Below are 24,555 nucleotides of genomic sequence, written 5' to 3'. Positions count from 1 at the left end.
GTTATTTAAATACACTTAAGCTACAAAGTTCAGACTTACCGAAGTCCTTCTTGCAATACTGTCTCTGGCGTTCCCTTCGACCTTTAACCCGCAGACATTTCCCACAATGCCCTGCAGGATAAACCGAGCAGAAGTAAGCTCACAAGTATAGACTTCATATAAAAAGAGGACTTGTAGGAATTCATCCACATGTTTGGAAATATGCTAGCTTGCTTTCTTATTGGGAGTTAGATGAGAAGCTTGATATCAATCAAACCTCCAAATCACATCTGCCATTTTATCACAGATTTAAATATATCTGGTGTTCTCCTCATGACGGATGTTTCCCTGTTTATGAAAAGAAACAAACAAATCAGAATTTTGTGGTTGATATTTAGAGTAGGGATGTCATCCTTATGTGCCAGTCAGAAAAATAATGCCCCTTACATTTTTTCAAGGACACACCTTACTAGAAATGATGCTCTCCCTCCACTCTCTTCCGTAGTGAACCACATGTCGCCGCCCCAATGTGAAGGACTGCTTTTAAGACTTTGGATTGGTGCAATGCAGGTTTTTTTTAAAAGTCTCTAATTGTTTCCACCCAGTTTTAACAATGAAACTTGGGAGATTGTCCTCAGTCTCTAAGTGTTAAGAGGCTGACCTGTGAGTCTACAACATGACAAACATTAGCCTAGCGAATGTTAGCCGCCAACTGCTTCAGTGTGGCCTGAAAATGACATCACCAGGATGATCAGTCACTACAAATTGTAACCCGTTAACCATTTCCCCCAAATAGGTTAACAGGAACATGAAGTTCGACTGAATAATGAGGTGAGAATTAGGTTTTTAGCTTAGCTTAGCAAACTAGAAGCATCCGGGACAAATAGCTAGCATACTGTAGCCCCGTTGGTCCATGTAATAATTATAAAGAGGTCTTGTTTGCACATAGTATGTTTGTGTTCAGCACCTGTAGACATCATTGAGATCAAGTTACTGCTTTGGATCACCTAACTCTGAATAAAACCCCAAATCTTAGATGAAGAGTTTTTTTTTTTATCAGGTTGTGGTTAGCTGGGAAGTTGGTGATAAGTTGGGATGAGGTGGTGAACATACTTCCAGGTGAAGGCTGAGGCAGGAGGTTTCTGTGGTTGTCCTCCCGCTCCAGGCGGGGCAGGATGGGCTGGTGAGGGCGCTGCTGGCGGTTGTGGTGAGAAGGTTGACGCGGCGGCTTCACAGGCTTTAAAACTAGCAAGACACAAATCACAATCTGTCGTCAACAATGTAGTAATGTTTGTTTTTTTTTACATTAATCTTCTCAAAGCAAACTTTAATCTAAGCAAGTTGTTTGAATTTTTCAACATAAGTTGCTGTGAGTTAGCGGTAGTAATATTAGCATTTTTTACAGTTGTACACAAGAAATTGATCTTCTGCATCATTTTTGAGCAGTAAATGTTACGTTAGCATTAGCTTAGAGCCAGTGTTGTTGTGAACACTTGACTATGACTATGAAAGCAGAATAAATCATAAGAAATACACAAAGGCCAGCTTCTTCTGCTGTAGATAATTAAAACCTGCTTCATGTTGTGTTGTATTGTGCCTTAAAATGTATGTTAGCAGCAGGAATTCAGTTGGATTCAACTAATGCTCTTGTACTGGCACCAGTGAATTCATACCACTTCCTCAACCTATTTAACTTTCAAACTATTGAAAATGCTGCTGAGAAAAACAGGAAATTCTTTGTTTTTTGACATATTGATCTAATGAAACAGCAGACCTCTCTCTAAAATGCCTGCGGTGTATCAACAGACTAGTTTAACATCAAAACAAATATGTTGTATCAAAAATAGATAATATCCCAAACCCTGCATTTATAGCTACAATCCCGAGTCTTTCACACTGTTAATCATAACTGCTCAGAACTTTTCTTGTTATGAAATTTGCAGCCTTTCTCGAGCCAGCGATAGTTTAATGTTTCATTAAGTTGCAAGATCAATATAATTTTTCAATTTATAAAGAAAGACTGTGTGTTTAAAGTATAAACTGTCACTATCCATGAAATGCACAGGCAACATCCAAGTATGGGAGTGTTACAATAGCGTCTGAATGTGTGGCATTTTTGATTAATCTGTGAATATTTTCATAATATTTTCATAAAATGCCCGTTATAATTTCTAAGATCCCATGGTGACGTCTTCAAATGTCTCGTTTTGTGCGATCAACAGTCAAAAAGTCAAAAAAAATTCACTTTACTGTCTATTTACTACATACATGACACAGAAAATCTTCAAATCCTCACATTTGAGAAGCTGCGTCCAGCAACAAAATGACTAAAATGATTTTTCTAATATAAAAATAGCTGCTGATTAATTTTCCGTTGGTCAAATAATCGGTTAATAGAACAGCATTTCAAAATTTCACATCATGTCAACGTTTCAATGCTCTGAGCACCACAAATTAAATTCCATCAACCTCCCATTCTACTGAGAGGAGACGGAAATCTCAGAGACGGATATTTAGAATAAAAAAAAAAAACCTCAACAGATTAAACCACAACTTTCTGGCTGGGTGGACAGTATCGGGGCAAAGTGAGAAAATTAACTTTAAAAAAAGCAAAGGTCCAATTTAATTTCAATGATGACAGCAGAAACATTATGCAGAGTATAACAGTAAAAGTACAATCTTACAACAATGGATATCATGTGCAAATATGCGCTAAATTAGCATTAATTTGTATAATTTCCTGTTGTCAGCAGGGTCGATTATATAGAATTACTATGCAACAATTGGAAATATCACCATGTTACCTAACAAACAGTAAAGACACTATTTCTGGAAACAACAAGAGTCAATTTCTGTTCGGCGTGAATCCACCAGCTGGAAAATATTTCCAGAGAGGCTACAGTGTTGGATATATTCCAACAGAAGGCACAGGTCCTCGGGCCGTGTGCATATTTCCATGTGAATTTGAGTATTTAAGGAGGTCAGGACAGATTCAGCACATATGTACTGCAGGCTTATCATGAGAGATAAACCAACCGCATTCCTCAGCAGCAGCCACCATGTCAGCCGGCAGATAGACTCCTGTTTTGTGTTTTAATGTGGTCAGAAGATGGACCGCTTAAGGCCCCCGAACGCTTATCGTCCACCACACAGGTGTTTTCACTTATCGTGCCTGATTGGACTTCTTCTCAGGGCTGTGTGTGGGGGGGCGTGTACAGACTGTGATTGATTGACATTTCCCTCGTTCTCCTCTTCATTTAGAGTCAACTTGTTAGTTTTGGAAAGCTTACACCTTTATCATTCTTATTAGTACATGACTGGAAACACCTGTGAGGGTGTGCATGGGTTTCAATTTGATCAAGATGTAAGATTCTCGATTATCAAAACAGTTGCTGATTAATTTTCTATCTATCTTTGCAACTCTACTTAAAGGAGAAATACATTACGATGCTGCTGCTGCTACAGACTTTGGGTCAAAGTCTTCTCACGCACAGGCAATAAAACGCCTTCATGAGGCTGATAAACTCGGTTCTATATGGTTCTTACAGAAGTCGCTCACCTTGAATTTAAGGTTCAGTCATTATCTACTTACATGTCAGCTGAAACTCCACTAAAGGTCTTAAAGCAGCAGAACAGACAAATTACTTGTTAAAAGTTCCTTGTGAAGTTTTTGACCACTACAGTCTTTTTACAGAGTTCACTAAATTAAATTTAAAACCTTTTTAATACTATGTAGAGGGCAATTTAACACCTTTTTCACTGTCATACTGGTCAAAGAATAAAAAACAGGTTGGGACGATAATGCCTACAATTATTTAGTAAGTACATTAATTTATTGACATTTATATCACATTTTGTCAGTACTTCCCAGTTGTATATAATAATTATTCCTAGTAATATAATCAATTAACATAACTTGGACCCAGACAAATAGCAGAAAATTGCTGGATGGATTAATCAATTACAAAATAATCAATTTAGGTTGATTTAAGTTTTCAGTGGATGAGTTTTTAGCTACTGTAGCTATCAGTAGTGACAGTGTTTGCTGACTGAATCTCCATAAAAAATAATAAAAGAGCTTCCTGTCTCCCGACAACCTTCAAGTGATGTACAAAAAATAATGTTACTGTCTACAGCTGGCAGGAAAACATTTTCAAGATCTTTATAATTTAAATTAGAGAACTCCTCTACCTCTACCTTCTAAGGCCTTTTTTGAGGAAACTGAATTAAATGGGGTTTTTTTAAGACGTGCAGATCCCCTACACTAGTAGCGCTACGGATCAGTGCTTTTATGAGAGGATCCTGACAACCATTCCTGCTAATGGTTTCACACTGATCTGCAGTTGGCAGTAATGCCGCAACCACAAATATGGATCAGAACAATGCAGGTTTCAATTTTAAAAAGAAAAAAAAATCATCTTTGCAAATGTTTTATGAGAAAGGAAATGTTTGTTAGACCTAAAGGATACACACAATATGTTTTGATGATAATATGGAATATAAACATAAACTCTGTTTACAAGAAAACCCCATCGGGCGTCTTTAAATTTATATCTCCCAAACTACTGATGATAACAGACATATTTATATAGCTCCAAAATCAGACATAAAATGGTCAGATTAATCCAAGCTTCTCTGTGCTCCTGCAGCATAATTCAAGTAGCCGAACTCATTTTATACCTTTGATACTGTAGCATGACTGTTGGCATGTGGGACATAATGTAGTAAACACTTTAAATTTACATTTACATGTATGAAAAGTCCTTAGGGTGCTCAGACAAATGAAAATTTGAAGATCAACAATTCCATCACAGCTGGGCAACTGTCTCTGCTGATGAAGACAGTGAGATACGATCAAAAGATCCAGAACAGCTACTAATGGACCCTGTGATGAGATTATTTTGTAAACTATCATTTTACTGTTCGCCTTTCCTTTTATTTTGAAACTGTCTCATTGTCTGTCCGCTCGCCTTCCTTGCTCTGTCGGATGCCTCTTTAGCAATTAACTTTATTAACTAATTATTTACTTTAATAGACATTTTTCTATGTTTGAAGCTTTTAAACAAAGGCTTCATTGGCTTTAGTAGTTTGCTGTGAAGAACTGATGAAGTCTCAGTTCTTCCAAACATCAGCAGAGTTTTGACTGACATGCAGGTGTGTAGATAACTGATTAATTTAAATTCTGTTTGTCCTTTAAACTCTTGCTTTCATCTGTGAATATACTTGAAGGTGGTTAAATGAAGCTTACACCATTGGGACCGCGTGGTGACAGGGGGAGGTCGGGTGGTGGTAGTGGTAGTGGTGGTGGTGGTGGTTGTAGTGGTTGTAGTGGTGGGTTGGTCCCAGGGGAGGTAGCTGGCAGTGTGGTGAGCCTGACGTAGTGGACTCCTCCTCCCGTGGTAGAGGGCGTACTGGTCTGGTGGCAGCCAGTACTCGTATTCGATCCCCGGGTTTCTGTCTGTTGCCAGAACCTGCAAACAAGGACCACATGGAAACATCTAGACCGGCCTGGAAAAGGCTTTGAATCTTTTCATCTGTTTCCATTTGCTTTCACATTTTAGCTGATAGTGCAGCGTACAGTGTAAGCTTTGTATGTATCTTCACATTATATGCATGCATCAATATTGACAAAATACTGAAATTAAATCACATGTAGTGTTACATTTACATTGTTCGGTTCTGTTCCTTATTTTGTCATCAGACCAGAACCAAAAACATCTTTTATGTCTTTATAACCGCATTAACTATTTCCTCTGTAGTTGACAAAACAATCTCACCATGAGGTCCATTTAGTGGCTTTTCTGGAGCTTTCAATTGTAGCTATTATTGTATCGGATATCATGGTGAGATTGTTTTACCAATCGTGGTTTCCAAGGTCGAGAAATAACTTTTGATTTAATTGATTTTCTCTGTGCGTTACAGAGTCTGGTCCAGGTGTCCTTTGTCTAATATTTGTCCTTGTATCCCTGCACTGTATCTGTAATCCTAAATAAATGTGTCTTTTTACAATTTCTTGTGTTTCTTTTATATCTGATCTTAATGTCTTTTATGTTTCATATAAAGCCTTGTGGTTGAAACATGCTAGACAAATAAACTCGCCTTGCCTTTTAATCCTAAATGGGTGGGGTAAGGGTTACAAGATTAACTAAAATACATGAGTGATGAACAAGAAGGTATTGCAGCTAAATGAACCGTACATTCACTGCTTTTTCTGAGCTTAAAGCTTTTTTTTTGAGGACTAGTCCTGGGGTTTGATGTTTAAACTTTAGACAACCGCCTCTGCTTAAGGATTAAGTTAACCCTAACCCTAAGGGCTAGCTACAAGGGCACTACGACAAATTATAGGCAATGAATCCCAGGACCGATCCCTACACACAAAAAAAGCTTTGTAAAGCAAAGAGAACGCAGCTGAAACTCATGTTCTTATTGTTCTTAAAGTATCTCAGAAGGAGGCAATCGTTAACAGCTGTTTGGTAGTAAAGCCAGGTCGAAATACCTGCACAGAACCTGAATGGAAACAATCAATTATTTATCCAAACCTGTTTTTTTCTTATTATATGAAATGCTTTAAGATAAGCCAAATAACTTAAGGGTTACAATATGTTGCACAATGTTGGAAAGGAGAACGTGTTAATCTTTTACTGGCATTGGTGCCTGTCTGGCTGGCTCGATGGTGTCTGGTGAGTAAACAGACAGACGGGCTCAATAAAGTACGGCCTGACTTTAATATAAAATACAGGTCACATGCAAACAGGCGAAACTTTACAATTAAGTTACTTAAATTATATGACTTTACAATTACGTTAAAATTAACAAAAGAACGTAAATGTTCCAGCTCCTGAGACCAGATGTTGATGAAACCGCCCTGTTCTCGTGTCTTCAGGGACTCTCACCATGAGATGCAGGTCTTCCTGGGTGGGTCCCGGCACCTCGAAGCTCTCCCAGGTGTCTGCTGAGCGCCGGTACACCAGTTTCGTCCCAGCTACATTGTATTCGCCTGGTACACTGATCTTCCAGTTACCATTGATCACAAACTGGGAGCGACCATTCTGGAGGGCTGAGGGAGGAAGAAAGGAAACATTTGGTGTCATTCAGTGTTGATAAGTTAGTTAAATATTTCTTATGAGTTAAAGGATAACGCTGGTGATTTTCTATACTTTTTTTATTGTCAACAAATCTCATGTACAGAGCCAAACCAACAATGAACTCATCCTACTAACAAGTATTGTTTGTGTATCCAAGCCTGATATATCTTATTCCTCTATGCCGTAGACCTCTGTAGTTGTCAAAAAACTATTAAAAACACATCAATGAGTCAAACTGCTGCACCAGATGACATTTTCCTTTATTACTTTAGTTTGTTTACAGACTAATAACAGTGATCATGTTTTCAGTCTCCGGAGAGTAGCTCTGTGTAAGACAGACGCCACTGAGCATGCGCTGTTTACAGCTTTGCTAGCTTATTGTGCTACATATTTGGGATGTGCAGAGGGCCCAGTATTTGTATTTGTATCTGTATTTGTTGAGGCAGCAAAATTATTTGTATTTGTATTCGAATAAAAGTGGAAAGAGGCCTAAAAATACTGTCTTTGTTTTTATTACGTTTTATAATTTTAGAAAATTAAAGTGTCAGTAGCTCCAGGAGTGACGTCCAAATTAGGAAATGTGCGTCATGTAGCAGGTGGATGTGAATCCCCTCACTGAGACCTACTGATAGACGTCACAGTGGAGCAGAGGAGAGACACTGAGATAGAGATGTAACCGACCTGCATGCTGGTATTTGACTTTTTTTTTTCTTCCCAAAAACAAATAAGTTTTAAAATATTTGTATGAAACAAATGTTCTTAGGAAATCCACTATTTGTGCTTTGCCAAATCACGTATTTGTATTCGGGCACACCCCTACTACATATCACAACCTCTTGATTTGTACTGAAGTTCTTTGAGGAATTTACAATGTAGCACAAAGTCAAGAGGTTGTGATATGTAGCACAACAAGCTAGCAAAAGCTGTAAACAGAACCACATTTGCTCACATGCTCAGTGGTGTCTGTCTTACACAGAACTACTCTCTGGAGACTGAAAACTTGATGCTGTTATTAGTCTTTGGAGCCGTTTCTAAACAAACTAACGTGACCAAACTCTTCATGATGAAGGAACATGTCAACCAATGCAACAGTGTGACTCACTGACTTATTTTTAATAGTTTTTGGACAACAACAGAGGTCTACAGCACAGAGGAATAAGATATATCAGGGTTTGGACACACACACACACACACACTCACAACACTTATAAGAAGTTCAAGTCATTGTTAGTTTATAGCTCTGCATATGATATGTGTTGACAAGATAATTACCAGCCATGTCATTTAATGCCAAAAATTTGCTCCTCATATCAGTGGGTCATGTTAAGCTAAAGGCAGGCGCTCAGAGATAGAAATATGCCATCTGACTATATAAGGCAGCTGTCTCTCCTCAGTACTTAGAGAGGGATTTTCCATGACATGAACTGGAAACAAGTACTTTCACCTGCCTTGCCCCAGTCGCCAGATAAAAGCCTTTACTAGCTTCCCTTTCAAGACCACAGTGTGTGCCATTTCAGGGCCTGTTTTATTTTGATCCCATAAACAAAGATGAGAATAGATGCCCTTTGTTATTATGTTACCTGGAAATAACTGCTGAGCCCCTCCTGTCTCTGGGGAGAGGAAGTAATAGTCTAGGAATTAATTTCAAGTGTCTGATTTACACTGTAACTATGGAGCCAGTGACACAAAGTGCCCTCATCTGCAGAGAGCTGAAACTGATATAAACAGCATACCAGGTGGCCTGTGTTTATACGTGTGTGACAGGCTGAATCTTACCTAGATAATTCCTGCTGTTATCGGTGACTCGGATGTGAGTGGCTCCAGCTGGTATCATGGTCACTTCGTTGTATCCGAAAGGTCCGCCTGGCCAACAGAGACACTCAGTTAGAGGCTTGGATCCAAAGTTAAGTTTCCTGTTTTTTAATGACTTCACATGATTAAAGGGAACGTCAGTTTTTTACAACCTGGAACATGAACTGCATCAAAAACAACTTGATAGCCAAAGAGAGAAAAGCCTCTGATGGCTTTTAAAGTCGAGTTATTTTAATCTAAATGAAGGTGAACATTAAAAGTTCAAACTACAGGTTGACTGTAAATGTTTTTGTTTACAGTGTGAGATGCTGAGATGTGACCTAGAGAGGTCAAACAGAATGAGAAGTCATGTATAAAACCCAAAATAAAGAGCATCGTTGTTGTTAAAGAGGCATTTTACATGTCAAAGTCAACTTACTAGTCATAAGGAGAATAATATCTTCTGGCTCTGAGGGAGCTTTGTTAAACTAGAAGAAATTAATCTTGGTTTTGTCTTGGAGATGACACATTTTTAACAGAAAGCTTGACTTATAAACTAGGGGTGTATAGTTTAAAAGACTTAAGCGTTTAATAGGCAGGGAGGGTTTAATGAAAGAGACGATAAAATTGGTTTATGGGAAGTGTAGTATCCAGTGTTTTTGGAAAAAGAAAACTTGAACCCTATTAGACTATAAATCTGTGATGTTCAAAGCATCAAATAAGAAAAACACACCACCAAACCACAAAATGGACCCAAACATGGATCATCTTCCATGAGCATTAAAGTGATTCATGGTTTTTCCAAAAGAAACTCTCTCAAGTGGCCATAATCAATATTTCTATCATAACAACGTATGAAATGTCAGTGTGTAATGTGTTTGGTTGTGGCTCGTAGTGATGAATCTACAGAGGATTATCAGCGACTCTGCAGCTCCTCTCGGCTTTACGGAGCTTTATAGTGAGTTTCAGCTCATCGTTTATCTGCTGCAACTTTACTGTTTTGATTCACTCTCAGTGCTCTCATAGTGTCAATTTGGGCCACAGCAGGCAGCTGTTTTCAGAGAACAATCTCCAAAAACCCTCTGTACACTACCTGCTAAGCACCAAACGGCAAACACACAGTTAGCTGTAGTACTAGCTGGTGAACATAGTGGAGCATTTAGCAGCTAAAGAACCAGATATTTCCCTCAGGAGTTGGTGGAGAACAAAAACAGAGCTAAAAGAGAGTGAATATTGGACTTAGATTCACCAGGTGGACAGAAACACGACTTCAGATGAATGATAATGTTGCTCCGTAACTGCTGGATGTGGAAATAACCAACTATGTGCTAACAAGTATCAATCTCAAGTTAATATGTAATGATATGTCAATATTGTGTTCACTACCTGTTTCTGTGGCCAAAAAAACCCATGAATGCAGGTTTAAGTGAATTAATTTGAGGAGTGAAAAGCTGCTTGTAGATAGCACATGGTGGGTATTTATTTGATAATAAATTCTTTAAAAAAAACTCCTTTACATTAATAAATGATCTCTGAAAAGCTGCATGACTCTAAATATTTTACTTTAACATTATTACAGTTCAGGGGTTTCTTTTTGTACTGTGTACTATATATTGCAAGTTAATCTTCGAAGAGCTCACAAAATCATCATCTGTCATTTTTCAGTCATCAGTAATTGATCAATAACTCACAAACAATCTGGATCAGTAATCAGATAATTGGGGTTTTTTTTATAGATCTTGCCGAACACAGGCTGTGACAGGTCGCGGTTTGCATTACAGTCTTGATCGTCTATAAAACAATCAGAATCTATGATGTCAGTTAACGATTAACTGTGATTAATGGTTTACTAGATCAGTTTACAAGCACAAAGACAGACAATTTGTGAATGAGCTGAAATCACAACCATTCATTAGAGAGTGATATTTCACTCCTGAGCCAAAACAAAAAAAAAGGGGAGGCTGGGACAGCTCTATGGTTCCCCTGCTGCTCTGGAGTGAAAAGCAGCCGCTGGATGAACAGCATTCATCACAGCTTTTGAAGAGCGCCTAACTTTGGTTGCTCCTGCTTACCCGTTTAAGAGAGAAACTATGTGCAAGGTTTGTCTGTGGAGCCTCAGCTGTATGAAGACAAAATGTCAGAGTTACAGACAGGCAGCGATGAGCGCAAGGCCGTCTGACCTTGTGAGGAGCGTTTTTTCCTGCCGCCGTCCTCCATCGGTTCTCCCTTCGTTGGGAAACGCAGCTGCAGGAGGAGAGAAAACCTCCCAAGGCCGTTGAGTCGCCCAAACAAAGCAACCATTATCAGCCTGTTTTCTTCTTGCTCAATCTGAGCCATTATGGCCGGCACTCCATCTGTCAGCTCTGCTCTGCCTACACACAGAGCCGAGCCCGCAGAGGTGCTGGGTACTTTCTGTTCATGTGTATGTGTGTGTCCTTGATGTGTTAAATCTCACAATTTGATTAAATTCTCAGTAGAGGGCAACACAGGATCTAAATGCAATTTTTGTCCCATCTTGATCAAAGCTAATTTAATTTTCTTTCCCTTCTGTGACTTAAATCACTGCCAACATTGTTCCATCTTGGTTCAATGTCGACTGGTAGAAACCCAAAGACCCAGGCTGGATGTGCTACTTTATACTTCCACTCCACTACATTTCAGAGGGAAATATTGTACTTTCTACTCCACTACATTTATTTGACAGCTTTAGTTACTTTTCAGATGAAGATTTGACACAATGGATAATATAACAAGCTTTTAAAATACAACACATTGTTAAAGATGAAACCAGTGGTTTCCAACCTTTTTGGCTTTTGACTTTTGTCTTACAAAAAGCAGTGTGTAGTCGGGGTCACATTTCACATGTCTATGAGTTGTTAACAGCTCCACCAAATAGTGATTTTTCCCTCTAAACTTCTCACATGCTTTAATTTCAGTAAATCTTCAAATGATCCAATATTTCAGCAAAAATCAAAGATTAGAGAAAAACTGAAAACAGATTTGTGTATCAGAACTTTGTTTTTTCTTCTTTCCTCTCCCATTAATCATCTCACGACCCCTCAGATTTATCTGATGACCCTTTGGAGGGGCCCCAACCCCTAGGTTGGGAACCACTGGACTAAACTAGCTAACTGTATATAAAGTAGTGTAAACTAGCTCCACCTCCAGCAGCTACAACAGTAACATGCTGCTCTAACACTGATGCTTCACTATTAATAATCTAATGATGTCATATATAATAATATATCAGTCAGAGGGACCAAACCACTACTTTTACTGCAATACTTTAACTACATCAAGATCATAATACTTATGTACTTTTACTGCAATACTTTAACTACATCAAGCTCATAATACTTATGTATTTTTGCTACTTATGAGTGTTTATCCGTATCAGCCTATTTAGCACATCATGTTTCTTACCTCTCAGGATGATCTACTTGTGTTTGTTTTGTTTAATGTATATATTTATCTTCTGTTTTTTTTTCTGCACTAATTGTAAATACTTTACCTAGAAGGCACATCCTGTCCTCTGACCAGCATCAACAGTTTGGTACTAATAACATCGTTTCGCTTTTAGTCATAGCAACTTGAATTTTTGTTTTCTATCTCAGCTGTGTGACTCAATAGTCACACAGCTGAGTTTAGTTTACATTACTGACATTGTGGGTGTATTTGATGTGCTGTGTGTATTTTGTATGGTGTGTTCTGTGTGGTGTTTTTGGGTTTTTTTTGCTTTTTACTGTTTGTTGTTGTACTGTTGTATGTTTTTTGTTGGGGACTACAGACGCAAATTAGCTTCAAGCTAACTCTGGTGCAGTGCATCTTTAATGTTTCAAACTGCACACTGTCCCATTCAATAAATAAATAAACCTTCTTCTATCTATCTATCTATCTATCTATCTATCTATCTATCTATCTATCTGCTGACTTCAATAAGTGTTAATGTTCATGTATGTGTTTGTTTGTTATTGGGAGTTAGTTTTCCTAGAATAATCCTCATTAAAGTCTTCCAAAAAGCTGAATAGGCCACAACTGAGTTTGTGCCGCCAGTTTTAATATCCCCTCCGCCTTTTTTCACTTGTTGCTGCAGGTGTTTCAACGCTTGCAAGGTGTCAGGCAGCTTGCTGGTTAGCAAACATTGTCTCAATAAGCAACCTACAACTTTCCCAAACTATTTTGTGCCAAGCAGAAATTTATGTTTATTTGTATTTATAATATTGGAGGCAAAGAAGGATCCCAGGAACTACATTAATGATCTTTTCCTCCACAGACGTTTATCTGCTGCAGGTAAAGATTAAACTTCCTGTTTCACCCCAAAGAACAGAGGCTTTTCTTTCAAATTTGACCGTATAACAATAATAACCAATGCCTCGACAGAAATGTTTCAAACTGAACTGTAATACAGAGTAAATGCAGTCAGAGCTCCAGCAGAAGAAGTTACAGTCAATATGTTCTTGTCTATCATGATGGATGCATTTTTGCACTGGAATATATTATAGTATGAATCCTCCTGTCATCACTTGGTACAGAAATATTCTTTCTTATACTTTGGACTACATGTGTGTTTATTAGGATTTTTGCCTATAGATAATAGATAAAATGCTTACTTTGTAGAACTTTTGTGCTTGGTTGGTTTTGGTTTATACTGCACAACTCCAAGCGAAATAAAAGTCACATGGACTTAGAAGAGTTTTCATTGGCTTGTGTCTTCGGTAACCTATTATCCAATTCAATAAAAGTAATCTATTTATAGGTGCCGACATATTTCTTCTTCTACATCTTTTCTTTTTCCCTAATGGAAACAGAACCGTTGCAAATGTGCAGACAGAAACAATGTTAGTGTCTGTACTGCAGGTGCCAACGTAGGTACAAAGTATTTTGGTGGCGACGAGCCAGAGTGTCATTTAGAGTCTTGACTTTGGCCTGAAAAACTCTGCGTTCTTCCTCCTCCTTCCAGAAAACTTAACATATGTAATTTCGCAGGAACTGTTGTTAGTTCAATTTCTTCATGGAAAGCAGCCAACTGCTTTTGTTTGGCCAACTTTTTACCGTGGTTAATGTTCACTTTATCGGAGAACAATAACCTCTTGACTAAACTTGAATGACTAATAACACTTGGGAAGGAAAAACACGAGTAGTGCCTGGAATTATCCTGACATCGTGTTGGTCGTGTTGATTGGAAACTGCTTCAATTGATTCCTCGTGGAGGTAATGTAATCGTGTGTGTGTGTGTGTGTGTGTGTGTGTGTGCGTGTGTGTATCCTACCTGCCTCCAGACCGTTGCTCTGGTACACACTCTTGTGGTGCATGCAGGTGGTGTTTTGTCCTCCACACACCATGCAGGCGTCCTCCTGCGTCTTCGAACCCAAGATGGAGTCACAGCCGGGCTTCTGTACGACACACACAAACATGCACACGACTATTTAGGAAGTTTCATGTCTCTGCTGAGACTTGTTTCTCTTACAACGTGTTGAGAAGTAGCGTTCCCACTTCACACATTTTCTGACAGGAGCCCTGGCAACTTTTTAACCTTTCTTTTCATTTTGTCTTTGCTGCACCTTAAAGTCTACTCCAGAGGACACACACTCTCTCGCTCCTTCTCTTATTTGCTTATCCCTGTCATTTCTCCCCCTCACAAACATTTACTTTGGGGAAAAAAACAGCAGCTAAGGGCCTCAAGAGGGGAGGACGGGTAGGAGCAATGTCTCTGTAAACGTTAAAATGCCAAAGCAAAGAGCACGGAGGAAGAGCTGGATGGTTTATGATGTGTGGAGAATCTTGTTGCTAGATAGATTACAGTGGCTGCTTTCTTCCAAGGCCTTCATCTACCGCTCTGCAGAGCAAACCAATCAAGGAGGAGGTTCCCAGGCAAGAGAGTAACAATCTAGGGAACCTATAATCAGCCCCTTAAGCCCCTTAAAAATACAAAAACACTCCGAGCATCCTGTGTGCACAACAGGAAATGAATCCTTGGTGACAAGGTAACAGAGTGCACGAGGGCCCCACTGAGGGAGCGACCTCAGTCCTGCAAAGCACCAGCAAAAAACCAAGCATGCAAGAAACAACATCTGTATTAATGTGACTTTGAGACTGTAAAATGGTTTGGTGTCGGTGATTCTTTCAGGGCTAATTTCTTTACTTCAGGTGGTTTTGAGCAGCTGATCTACTCACATCTTTGTTATGTGATTGGACAAATGCTAAAGGAAATTAGTTGATTTATCAATTCAATCAACAGAATAATAACTGACAACAACTCTGATCATTTATTAATTTATTAAGTCATTTGTCAAGAAAATAAAATACAAACATTCTCTGATTTCAGCTTCTCATATGTGAGGGTTGCTGCTTTTTAGCCACACTAGCAGCGTGGCTCTTAGGATGACATTGTTGGTGAATCAGTTGACCACTTCGCGCTGAAATATTTCAACAACTATTGGATGAATTAACACAAAACTTGGTGCAGACATTCAACGTCCCTAGAAGATAAATTCTAACCACTTTGGCTTTATTTTCATCCTTTTGTGTATGACCAAACACCTGAAAAACTAATTACATTTAGTGCTAATTAGCAAATGTTAGCATGCTAGCAGGCTAACTGAGATGGTGAACGTGGTAATATTATACCTGCTGACACTGGCACTGTAAACATGTTAGCATGCTGATGTTCAAGCATTTAGCTCAAATCACAGCTGTACCTAACGCCATGTTCACGCTATGTCAGATGGATGGGAAGGACCAGGAAGACTTGAGAGCATTCAAGAGAGTTTTCAGATGACATGAACGCCATCTTGTATAATAACTGAGTTGGTTGTATGAGGGTTTAAAACACTGTGCATTGGCAAAATTACATTATATCCATTAAATTTGGGTTTAATGACACTGAACAACAGACTATGTTTGCTTCATTTTCAAGCACTTCCATATTATTTAGTGATGGTAAATATGAGCTGCCAGAAAACTCACAGTTTCCCGCTCATAATTATGGAGGTTGACATGAACACTATTTACAAGTTGGAAACGTGTAAATAGCTAACTTATGGTAACTTCAATATGACACTAATAGTACTATTAGTATAATTTCACAGTTTCTAGCACGGCTGTAAACTCTTAGTCTTGTTTCAAAAACATGTGTGTTTTGGACAGAAACTATTTGAAGATATCCTCTTGGGCTCTGGCAACTTGTGTAGAACATTTCTCACTATTTCTGACAATATAATAGATTACACAAGAGATGTAATCAAGCCAAGGCAATTTTATTTGTACCTTGCTGTCACAAATCACAAGGCACATCTGTCTCAGGGGGCTTTACAATCTGTACAGCAATAAAACATCTTCTATTCTTAGACTCTCGATTTGGATAAAGAAAAACTCCCCCAGAATACCTTTTAAGAGGGAAAAAAATGGAAGAAACCTCAGGAAGAGCAACAGAGGACAGACATGTAGACCAGGTAGCAAAATTAGAGAATCACAGTTTGGAAAAACAGGATGACACAATTATTGGTAACAAACCAACAAAATAACAGATGTTTTCATTGATATTCATTAATAATGAAAATCATCAGTTGCTGCTGATTGGATAAATTCAGCAACTGCAGATTAAAGAAGTGCAAATGTGCAAAAAATTAGTCGAGAAGGAGCATCTACATAGGTTACACACACACACACACACACACACACACACACACACACACACACACACACACACACACGCACTGCGTCCAAACCAGACATGTGTTCTGCAGTCTGATCTCAATTTGAGACCTGCAGCCCTCTACACCAGCTGCAGGCAGCATCTGCTTCCTGTTTCAGGTCCTGTGCTGCTCTGACCTTGGTCCACGGCCCATAAATCTACTTATTTACACCACAGGCTGCACGTTAGCATGCACACACATACACATACAGTATATGTATAGAGACATACAGTATGTAAACACAGACGCACAGTAATCCTATGTCAGTGGTGTAAAAATAACTTTGCCTGTGAGTGCACCCTGATGCAGCAGATGTGTCTATTGAGTATTATGCATGCATGCCGTTATTCTGCGTGTGCTGCAAATGACCCGAGGGATAAAAACTTATTTTCAATCGTCCCCATCTGTGTGAGAGTGTGAGGGGTGTCAGGGTGACAGGCTGGATGTGGAAGCAGCTCTGGACTGTGTGCAGAGCAGAGCTGTAATGCTAACTGAAGGTTGCAGTCCACACTGATGAGTGCACTCTGGCCCTAACGCACAGCATGGAGTTCACTTCTCCAGAGAGCACCGGTCAGAGTGTCACTTATACCTCGACAGAGTGGGAATGAAGAGAGGAGAGAGAAAGTGGAAATTTAGTTCAACCCCAGCTTAATTTTTTAAAGGTCAACAGAGTTATGAAGTGGAGGGAAACTCGCAGGGATCCAAAAGGCAAGGCAAGGCAGGTTTATTTATCTAGTGCATTTCAACGACAAGGCGATTCAAAGTGCTTTAGTAAAGGTAAAGAACAAACTAAAGAGAAAGAACAAAAGATCAACTATGTTTGAAAATGTCTGGTTCATTGATAAAAAGTCAAAGGAACAAGTCTGTGTACATAAAAGCTTAAGGAGAGGAGTTAACTACAAGTCTGTGCATTTCAGTTAGAAACACTCAGCAGTTCAAATGCATCTGGATCCATGTTTGATTAATTCAGCACCTACAGATTTATGGCGGCGGAGGTTCATGAGTATTGTAGCGTTTAGATCCATCTGCTGTACCAAACTGTCAGAAGAACCCTGATTAAAATGATTAAAACTAAAATGATGGCCAAAACATAAACCTGGTCTATTGCTTAATTATCCAAGACACTGTGTTTCTGTGTTGAGGAACACAGATGATATAACTGAGATAAAACTGGAGAAATACTTCTGGAACCAGCACTTACTTTGAAACTTTATATTTTATTATTTAAACAAAAGTAGCCAAAGTTCTCAGACGTGAAATGTTATCTAAACACAAAAGCAGAATATGTGGTTCAATCATGTCATCAAATTACCACAAAACATGAACTTTGACTTAATAAAATAGTCTAAAACCGGCAACATTTTGATTCTAAGTATCTTTTAAATATTTAATAGTCAATGACACAGACACCAAAACATATTGCAGTTATCCAGCCCCACCAGTTCCAATATTTCATATTTGACATTTAGCAGTTTCATGTTTAGATCATCACCGAAAACTACAACTCAAAACCAAAAGTGAAATTCTTACAGGGTCTACATCAATCCGATGTCTCATCCTGACATTTACAGCTGCATAACATTGAATTAAAAGCCTCTGCAGAATAAAGAAAGAAAAGAGGCGTTGTTCGCAAAGACAAACGACAAACAGAGCTTTTTAGCTTTGAGTTTTAGCTCAGTTTTGGCTTCACGTCACATTTACAGTATGTAAGAATTCACTGATTTCATAAAAAACTGTTTGCAGCAGCCACAAACTGAGACTCCAGATAAAAGCGAATGTTGCTCTGCGTCGTCTAGATGTAAAAAGAGGTAATTGTTTGCCAACTTGTTAGCTGTAACAACCTTATAAGGCAAACATATGTCGGGACTGTGCGTCTGTCAGTTTGTTGTTGAGTTCTGCTGCCCCCTAGTGGCCAAATATCAATGACCTTCTCAGTTAAAGTTGCATTATCTTAAATTAAGTATTACTGACAATTACAGTTGAATGAATACAGTGAGTAAAAAAACACTTATAAGACATATTGTTTCCACTCACCAGGCAGCGTCCGTTGACACACACCGCTCTAGGCTCTTTCTCGCAGGTCGTGCCATCGAGCACGCGGCCGAAGTTGTAGTAGAAGTTGTGACCCAGGGCCAGGCAGCTGAGTTCACAGGGGTTAGAGCCTGGCAGGGAAGATCTTCAGTCAGTGGCTCGTTAGTTTATTATGGGAAAATAGGCAAAGAGGCAAAGTGACAGGGGAGGGGAGGTGGCTGAGAAACAGAAACACAGGCAGGAGGTGAGGAGAGGAGGGAACTGGGAAGAAGAACGGGGAGGGAAAAAAACTCATAACACAGGTTGGATTAAACACCCAGCAGGCCTCACAGAGGACAAGAGAGTCACATGACTGCCACCAACACAAAAACTACAGTTACACAAACACACTCTTAACCCCAGCTGGTATTTTCAGATCTGTTCAACCAAGAGAGTTATTTCAAAAAGAAAAGCTTTCTCTTTTACTTAAAAAAAAAAACACCAGCTGGTAGAGGCATTATGTCACGTTCAGGTCATATGGGATGAATCGTAAATTGCCTGAAGTTCAAGGTGACATCTTCAAATGTCTTGTTTTGTTGCAGCTCTAGAATTGACCACTTTTTAAACCATAAATGCCTTCGATAAATCATGTTGTTTTGAAAACCTTGCGTCCTCCTGAGACCCATTTGGCAGCAGTTGAGAAAGCGTTCATCTCACTGACCTCCATGAAACGTGGTCCATCTGAAGGTGTTTCCAGCCACCAGCGGTCTGTCATTGAAGGCAGCGCACTGCATCTCTCGGAAATCGTCCGAACCGGAGGGACACTCCTGCACACACACACACACACACACACACACACACACAATGTGAGGATGTTGTATTGCACTGTGAGAAACACTGTGTTCAGCCCCTGAAAGTTAAACTTAGCCATAACAGCTACCAACATACCTAACCACAACTCTTACCTTAACCATAACCCAGCTATAATTCTAATCTCAAGCATAAAAGCGAGTCTTAACCCTAAAATAAATGGTTAACCATGTGGGATGTCACAGTGTGAACAAATTATTTCCACACAAAACTTCACGTTCCTCACATAAAGTGCAGCAGAGAAGTCGGGGATTTGTGTCCATTCAACAGAAGCTTAGAGTTAATCACACTGAACAAACTGCCACATGCACACACACTCGAGCGTGCTTCAACACGCTGCAACTCATCTGTGTTCTTCCCTTAATCAATATGGGCCACAGTGACTGCCTGTCCAAACACACCCACACACACACACACACACACAGACACACACACACACACCTCGACATGTCTGACACACCGCCGCTGACCTCACAGCACGTTTCTCAACACAATAGCAGGTCTGATACCTGGCTGCAGCACGACTGCGTGAAATCCCAGATTTCAGAGCAGAGCGGTGCGGTGAGGACGCGGGTTAATATGTCGGTGAAATTCCAGATCACACCCTGAAAGCTCTCGACTCAGTCAGCTGCTATACCTGCCCCGAACACACCTACACGACCGACTTCCAGAGCAAACATCAGCCATTGTTCTAAAAATGTTTGCATTGAAAGCCGGTTTTTCCCATACAGTGTGAAAACCTTCGTGTTGAAATGACCTTGGTGTTGCAGATCTTGTATTGTCTGGGTTCTCCTCCACATGGTCCGCCCACTGGGTTCCTGTGACACAGAAACAAAGAGATTTATAAGATAAAACAATCTTTTATTAATCTCACAGTGGAAAAATTTACAGTCTTACAACAGCAAGAATAGATGAGTAAGAAAGCAAGATATAACAAGTAAGTAAACCACCTCCACTGAGTCAGGGGGCATCCTGGGACATGGGATTATGAGACTTTGGGAGTATCGCAAACACAACAGGAAAGAGTCTTTTTTCAATAAGATGCAGTGATTAGTCTATTAATCAATTAGTTAATCGACACTATAAATTAATCAGCAACTATTTTGATAATCCAATAATCATTTTATTCATCTGTTGAGATAATTTAATGCTTTATTTGTCATACATGATAGCAAACCGATTATCTTTGGGTTCAGGACTGTTGTCGATTTAAAAAAGAAAGACGTTACCTTTGATTCTGGGAAATTATACCGGGCATTTTTCATAGTTTTCTGACATTTTATAGACACAAAAATTAATCAGTAATGTAAATAATTGTTAGTTGCAGCCCTAGAAAATATGTAGTGAAACTGCAGGCTGCTGTGACGGGTTGAAAACATTTAATTTCATTTTAATTTCATTTTAATTTCATTTTATTACTTTATCTGACAGGGACATTTCTGAAAATATGCCAGAGTTAGCCAGAAAGGCTGATTTTCATCTGTTGTCCCTGGGCAGGCAAAAGTTGGAAGCACAAATATTGTGAATAAATGCATCGAAAATACAATCAACAATAAAAACGGTGAAAATATGCCGATACAAACAAGCCTGCGCTGCATAGAGACAAGAAACACAGGTCTTAAGACACACAAAATCAACAATAGCACAACAACACAATGTCAGGACTGGTGAAGTGTGGATGTTACACACAAAGCTTATGATAAACTAGAGCAGCTCTTACACTAAGTGTAATAATGAAACAATATGAAAAACACCTCACTGTCCTAGTGTTCACAAGTTTGATTTCTAATGAACCAGGCTCTTAATGTTGTGGTGAAAGCAAATATATATTTGGAACATTTGACAAATTCATATAAATTATATTAATGTATTTTTATTTTAATTTAAATGGGAATTTAACTGAGTTTGTTTCGATTATTCAAAAGTAGGTGAAAATCTGATTTAACAAGTATTGTTTACAGTGAAACTGAACTGGACTACTTTGTAATTAAACATCACAAGAGGACTTAATTTACTGGAAACTACCTTCTTCTTACAACAGGACACATACAGTAACTTCAGGGTGCACGGAGACATAAAACCAGGCGTTTTCAGTGAAAATCTGTAAGACTTAAGTCAGTAGTTCCAGGGCTTTGTGGCCTGTAACCCTTTAAAACAAGGCCATGTGTTCTAGACAAGAACTGTGAGAAATCAAGAGAGTGATTTTTCCCCCTCAGATTGTTTAATTTGAAGGAATTTTGGAGGCCTAAATAGATTAAAGTATTCGGTATTTCGCAAGAAAAAAAGCAAAGAATAGAGAAAAAGCAGGAAAAAACAGATTTTCTTTCTTTTTTATCCCTTTAATCATCTTGTGACCCCTCAGATTTACCATGAGCCTCCTGAGCCCCAGACTGGGAACCGCTGTGTTTAGTTAATTTAAAATTAATACAGTAAATGTTAAAATCAACAGATTGCTATGTCGAAAATGTATCAGCTAAAATGAAACTCTTACTTGTTAAAATCTATTCCAACTGTAGAAATTATGCAAACAGATTTTCTACAATGCCTTTCAGGTTTCTCTGAAAATACAAATTAAACTTTAAATAGCATTAATTAATTCTTCCAAAGATCATTGGGAACCAATTTGAAATGCATCATGACTAAGAATATCTCTCCTTTCCATGTACACTGAGCTGGATCTGAGTGTTATTCACCTGGTGATGCAGGTGCGAGTCCGAACCGAGGCTCCGGCCCCGCAGCTCCGTGAGCACACAGACCAGCCGCTCCAGCTCGCCCACTCATTCTTGAAGTGCAGCTGCCGTCGGGCTCGCGCCGGACGCCCCGACGAGGCCTCACCGGAGGGACCCCACACAGAAACCCTGGAGGACTGAGACAGAGAAGACAGAAGGAGACGGACACTTAAACGCTGACATTTAACACAGACAGTCTGTTATAAAGTGACAAACACACTAAAAAGAACAAAAAAAGCCCGTCCAGGCTGAGCTGAGATACCTGTCAGTCACTGCAAATACACCACAAATACACAACTCCTGATCCTTAAAGCCTTAAAACAACACTGACATGCCCATATGTGCATTGAAAGAATGATTGTTTGCTGTAATTGTTCCTGCAGTTACTAAAAAGATCAGTAACTTACTAGGATACCTTCATGATTTGTCTGCTAAAGTCTCATATTTGCTTAAACAATTAAACTGAAATTGCTTTAAGACGGGATTTCTTTGCAGAAGAAGAAGAAGCAACCAAACCAACTCTTTTTAATTTACATACAGGCATGTCAGTATTGTTTTAGGATAGACTTGAAACAAACAAAACATTTCATAATTGTCACCTCACACATTAGAAAAACTGACGTCAGCTGTTGAAACTTTGAATTCTTGTAAAACAAACAAACGCTGACTTTATTTCGAAGGAAAAATTGAGGGATTTCCTATTCACTTCAATTCTACAAACTGTTGTATTGGAGCAATAACTGTATTTTAAGGTACTTCCATGACTTACTATCAATACTGCAATTAAAATAAAATGTTAGTGTTTTAGTTTTGCTTCCCTTTTTTAAATGTATTTTTAAATGAAAATGTTACGTTTTTACGGCAATAATATTGTTGCTATTGCAGTAAAATTAAATGCAACTGTTTGATAAAAATTTGACTGATTTGCTTATTTATAAAAACAAATATTGTTGATTTTAATAACAGTGATGAACAAGAAGATAGTAGAGAAGTATTAGCTTTTACAGAATAATCCTACAATGTAATAGTTGTTAATAAAAAAAAACTGTGAAACCTCACTATAAAGTTCAGAGTATTAACACCTTTCTACTGTTTCCACAGATCACACGGAGCAGTTTCTATGCTGCTCTGCTGTGTGTTTTCTATTTATATTGTGTTTGGAGTCGTGCACCGTCGAGTTCCCGTCAGCTGAGACAGCGAACGCTAACAACACGACTCTCTGCTCGCCGCTGTAATCACTCTGCAGCATCACTCTGTGGTGTTGTCCTGCATGTTCAAAGCTGTCAGGTGGCAACTGGCAACTGTCAGCACTTCACAATCCCTGTGAGTGTGTGTGTGTGTGTGTGTGTGTGTGTGTGTGTGTGAGGACAGTATTGGCAGAACAGTAGGATGTCATTTGTGAAAGGGAAAATGTCTGTTGAGGGGAGTTGTCTGTGACACCTAGCACAACCCGCTCTATTTATAGCCAAGAATCCAACGGGCAGTAACATCTATTCACACAAACAGACAACCTTGTGAGCCTGGTGGATCAGGATCATCAGAGCCAAACAATAAAAGTGATTAGAGAAATCTCAATGGTGTTCCTCAAACACATTCCAGAGTTTTTCCCCTGGAGGAGGACTGAAACTGGCAGCGCTCCCACCGGTTTCTCATACAGGAGCAGGCTCACACACACACACACTTTTAACTCTTTACACACACCTTCAACATCAGCTGCATTTCTGTCTTGACCTACTTAATGGACTTGGGCCAAAGCCATGTGGAGTATCTGTTGTGCAAATTGGGAATTATTGCGACACTCAGAAGGAGCAGATGTGAATTAGAACATGAACAAAACAGAACTCGGGACTCTTGTTCTCATGTCCCGCCACTTTCTTCATTAATATGCAAATGTATGCAGCAAGATTGTCCGCGGTGTAATCAGATCATCCACTGTAATGGAGGAGTGTGGTGTGAGTCGGATGTCTCCATCGTGTTTGTGTGCTTGATTTATTGTGTTGACAATAAAAGACTAAAGTACTCAAAGTACAAGGTGGATAAAACATCAGATTCTGATAACTTTGGTTTTGAAAATGTACAATAAACAAATGCAAATAAGATAGAAACATATAAATCTTCACAATATGTAAAGAACAAACAGGTTTCTGCAGTGTTCCCAACCTTTTTAATGCAATTTAATACATTTTCCACGATCACGTCAGTCAAAGAATAACAGAAAACCTTTCAGGACAATAAGTTAAGCTTTTGCTAAACTTGACACCTGTCCATTATGAGACAATGAGCTTCCTCACTACTGTAGCTGCAGGTCTGATGGTGATAACTGAAACTCCACAAAAAAGGATTAAACAGCTTCCTGCAGCACAATCCACTGTTGCAAAAGTCTCGTTTTAGTAACTG

General features: G+C 39.0%; 1 protein-coding gene across 4 annotated transcripts in view; it reads right to left on the bottom strand.

Moving 5' to 3' along the window:
- The window catches only part of adamtsl5 (ADAMTS like 5), a 47,781-nt gene that overhangs the window by 4,933 nt on the left and 18,293 nt on the right, over positions 1–24,555 (bottom strand). For all 4 annotated transcript variants that reach the window (XM_067610805.1, XM_067610880.1, XM_067610720.1 and 1 more), the window contains 10 exons: positions 22,123–22,295; positions 20,187–20,247; positions 19,281–19,386; positions 18,584–18,711; positions 14,125–14,248; positions 8,841–8,927; positions 6,873–7,036; positions 5,228–5,450; positions 1,093–1,224; positions 40–111 (listed from right to left, as the gene is read on the bottom strand). In XM_067610805.1, the coding sequence (XP_067466906.1) occupies positions 40–111; positions 1,093–1,224; positions 5,228–5,450; positions 6,873–7,036; positions 8,841–8,927; positions 14,125–14,248; positions 18,584–18,711; positions 19,281–19,386; positions 20,187–20,247; positions 22,123–22,295 (1,270 nt within the window). The remainder of the gene's footprint in view (positions 1–39; positions 112–1,092; positions 1,225–5,227; positions 5,451–6,872; positions 7,037–8,840; positions 8,928–14,124; positions 14,249–18,583; positions 18,712–19,280; positions 19,387–20,186; positions 20,248–22,122; positions 22,296–24,555) is intronic.

The sequence above is a fragment of the Thunnus thynnus genome, chromosome 1, assembly GCF_963924715.1.
Source record: "Thunnus thynnus chromosome 1, fThuThy2.1, whole genome shotgun sequence".
Classification (NCBI taxonomy): Eukaryota; Metazoa; Chordata; class Actinopteri; order Scombriformes; family Scombridae; genus Thunnus; species Thunnus thynnus.
Note: the sequence above shows the minus strand (reverse complement) of the source record. Positions and strands in the feature narration are given on the sequence as shown.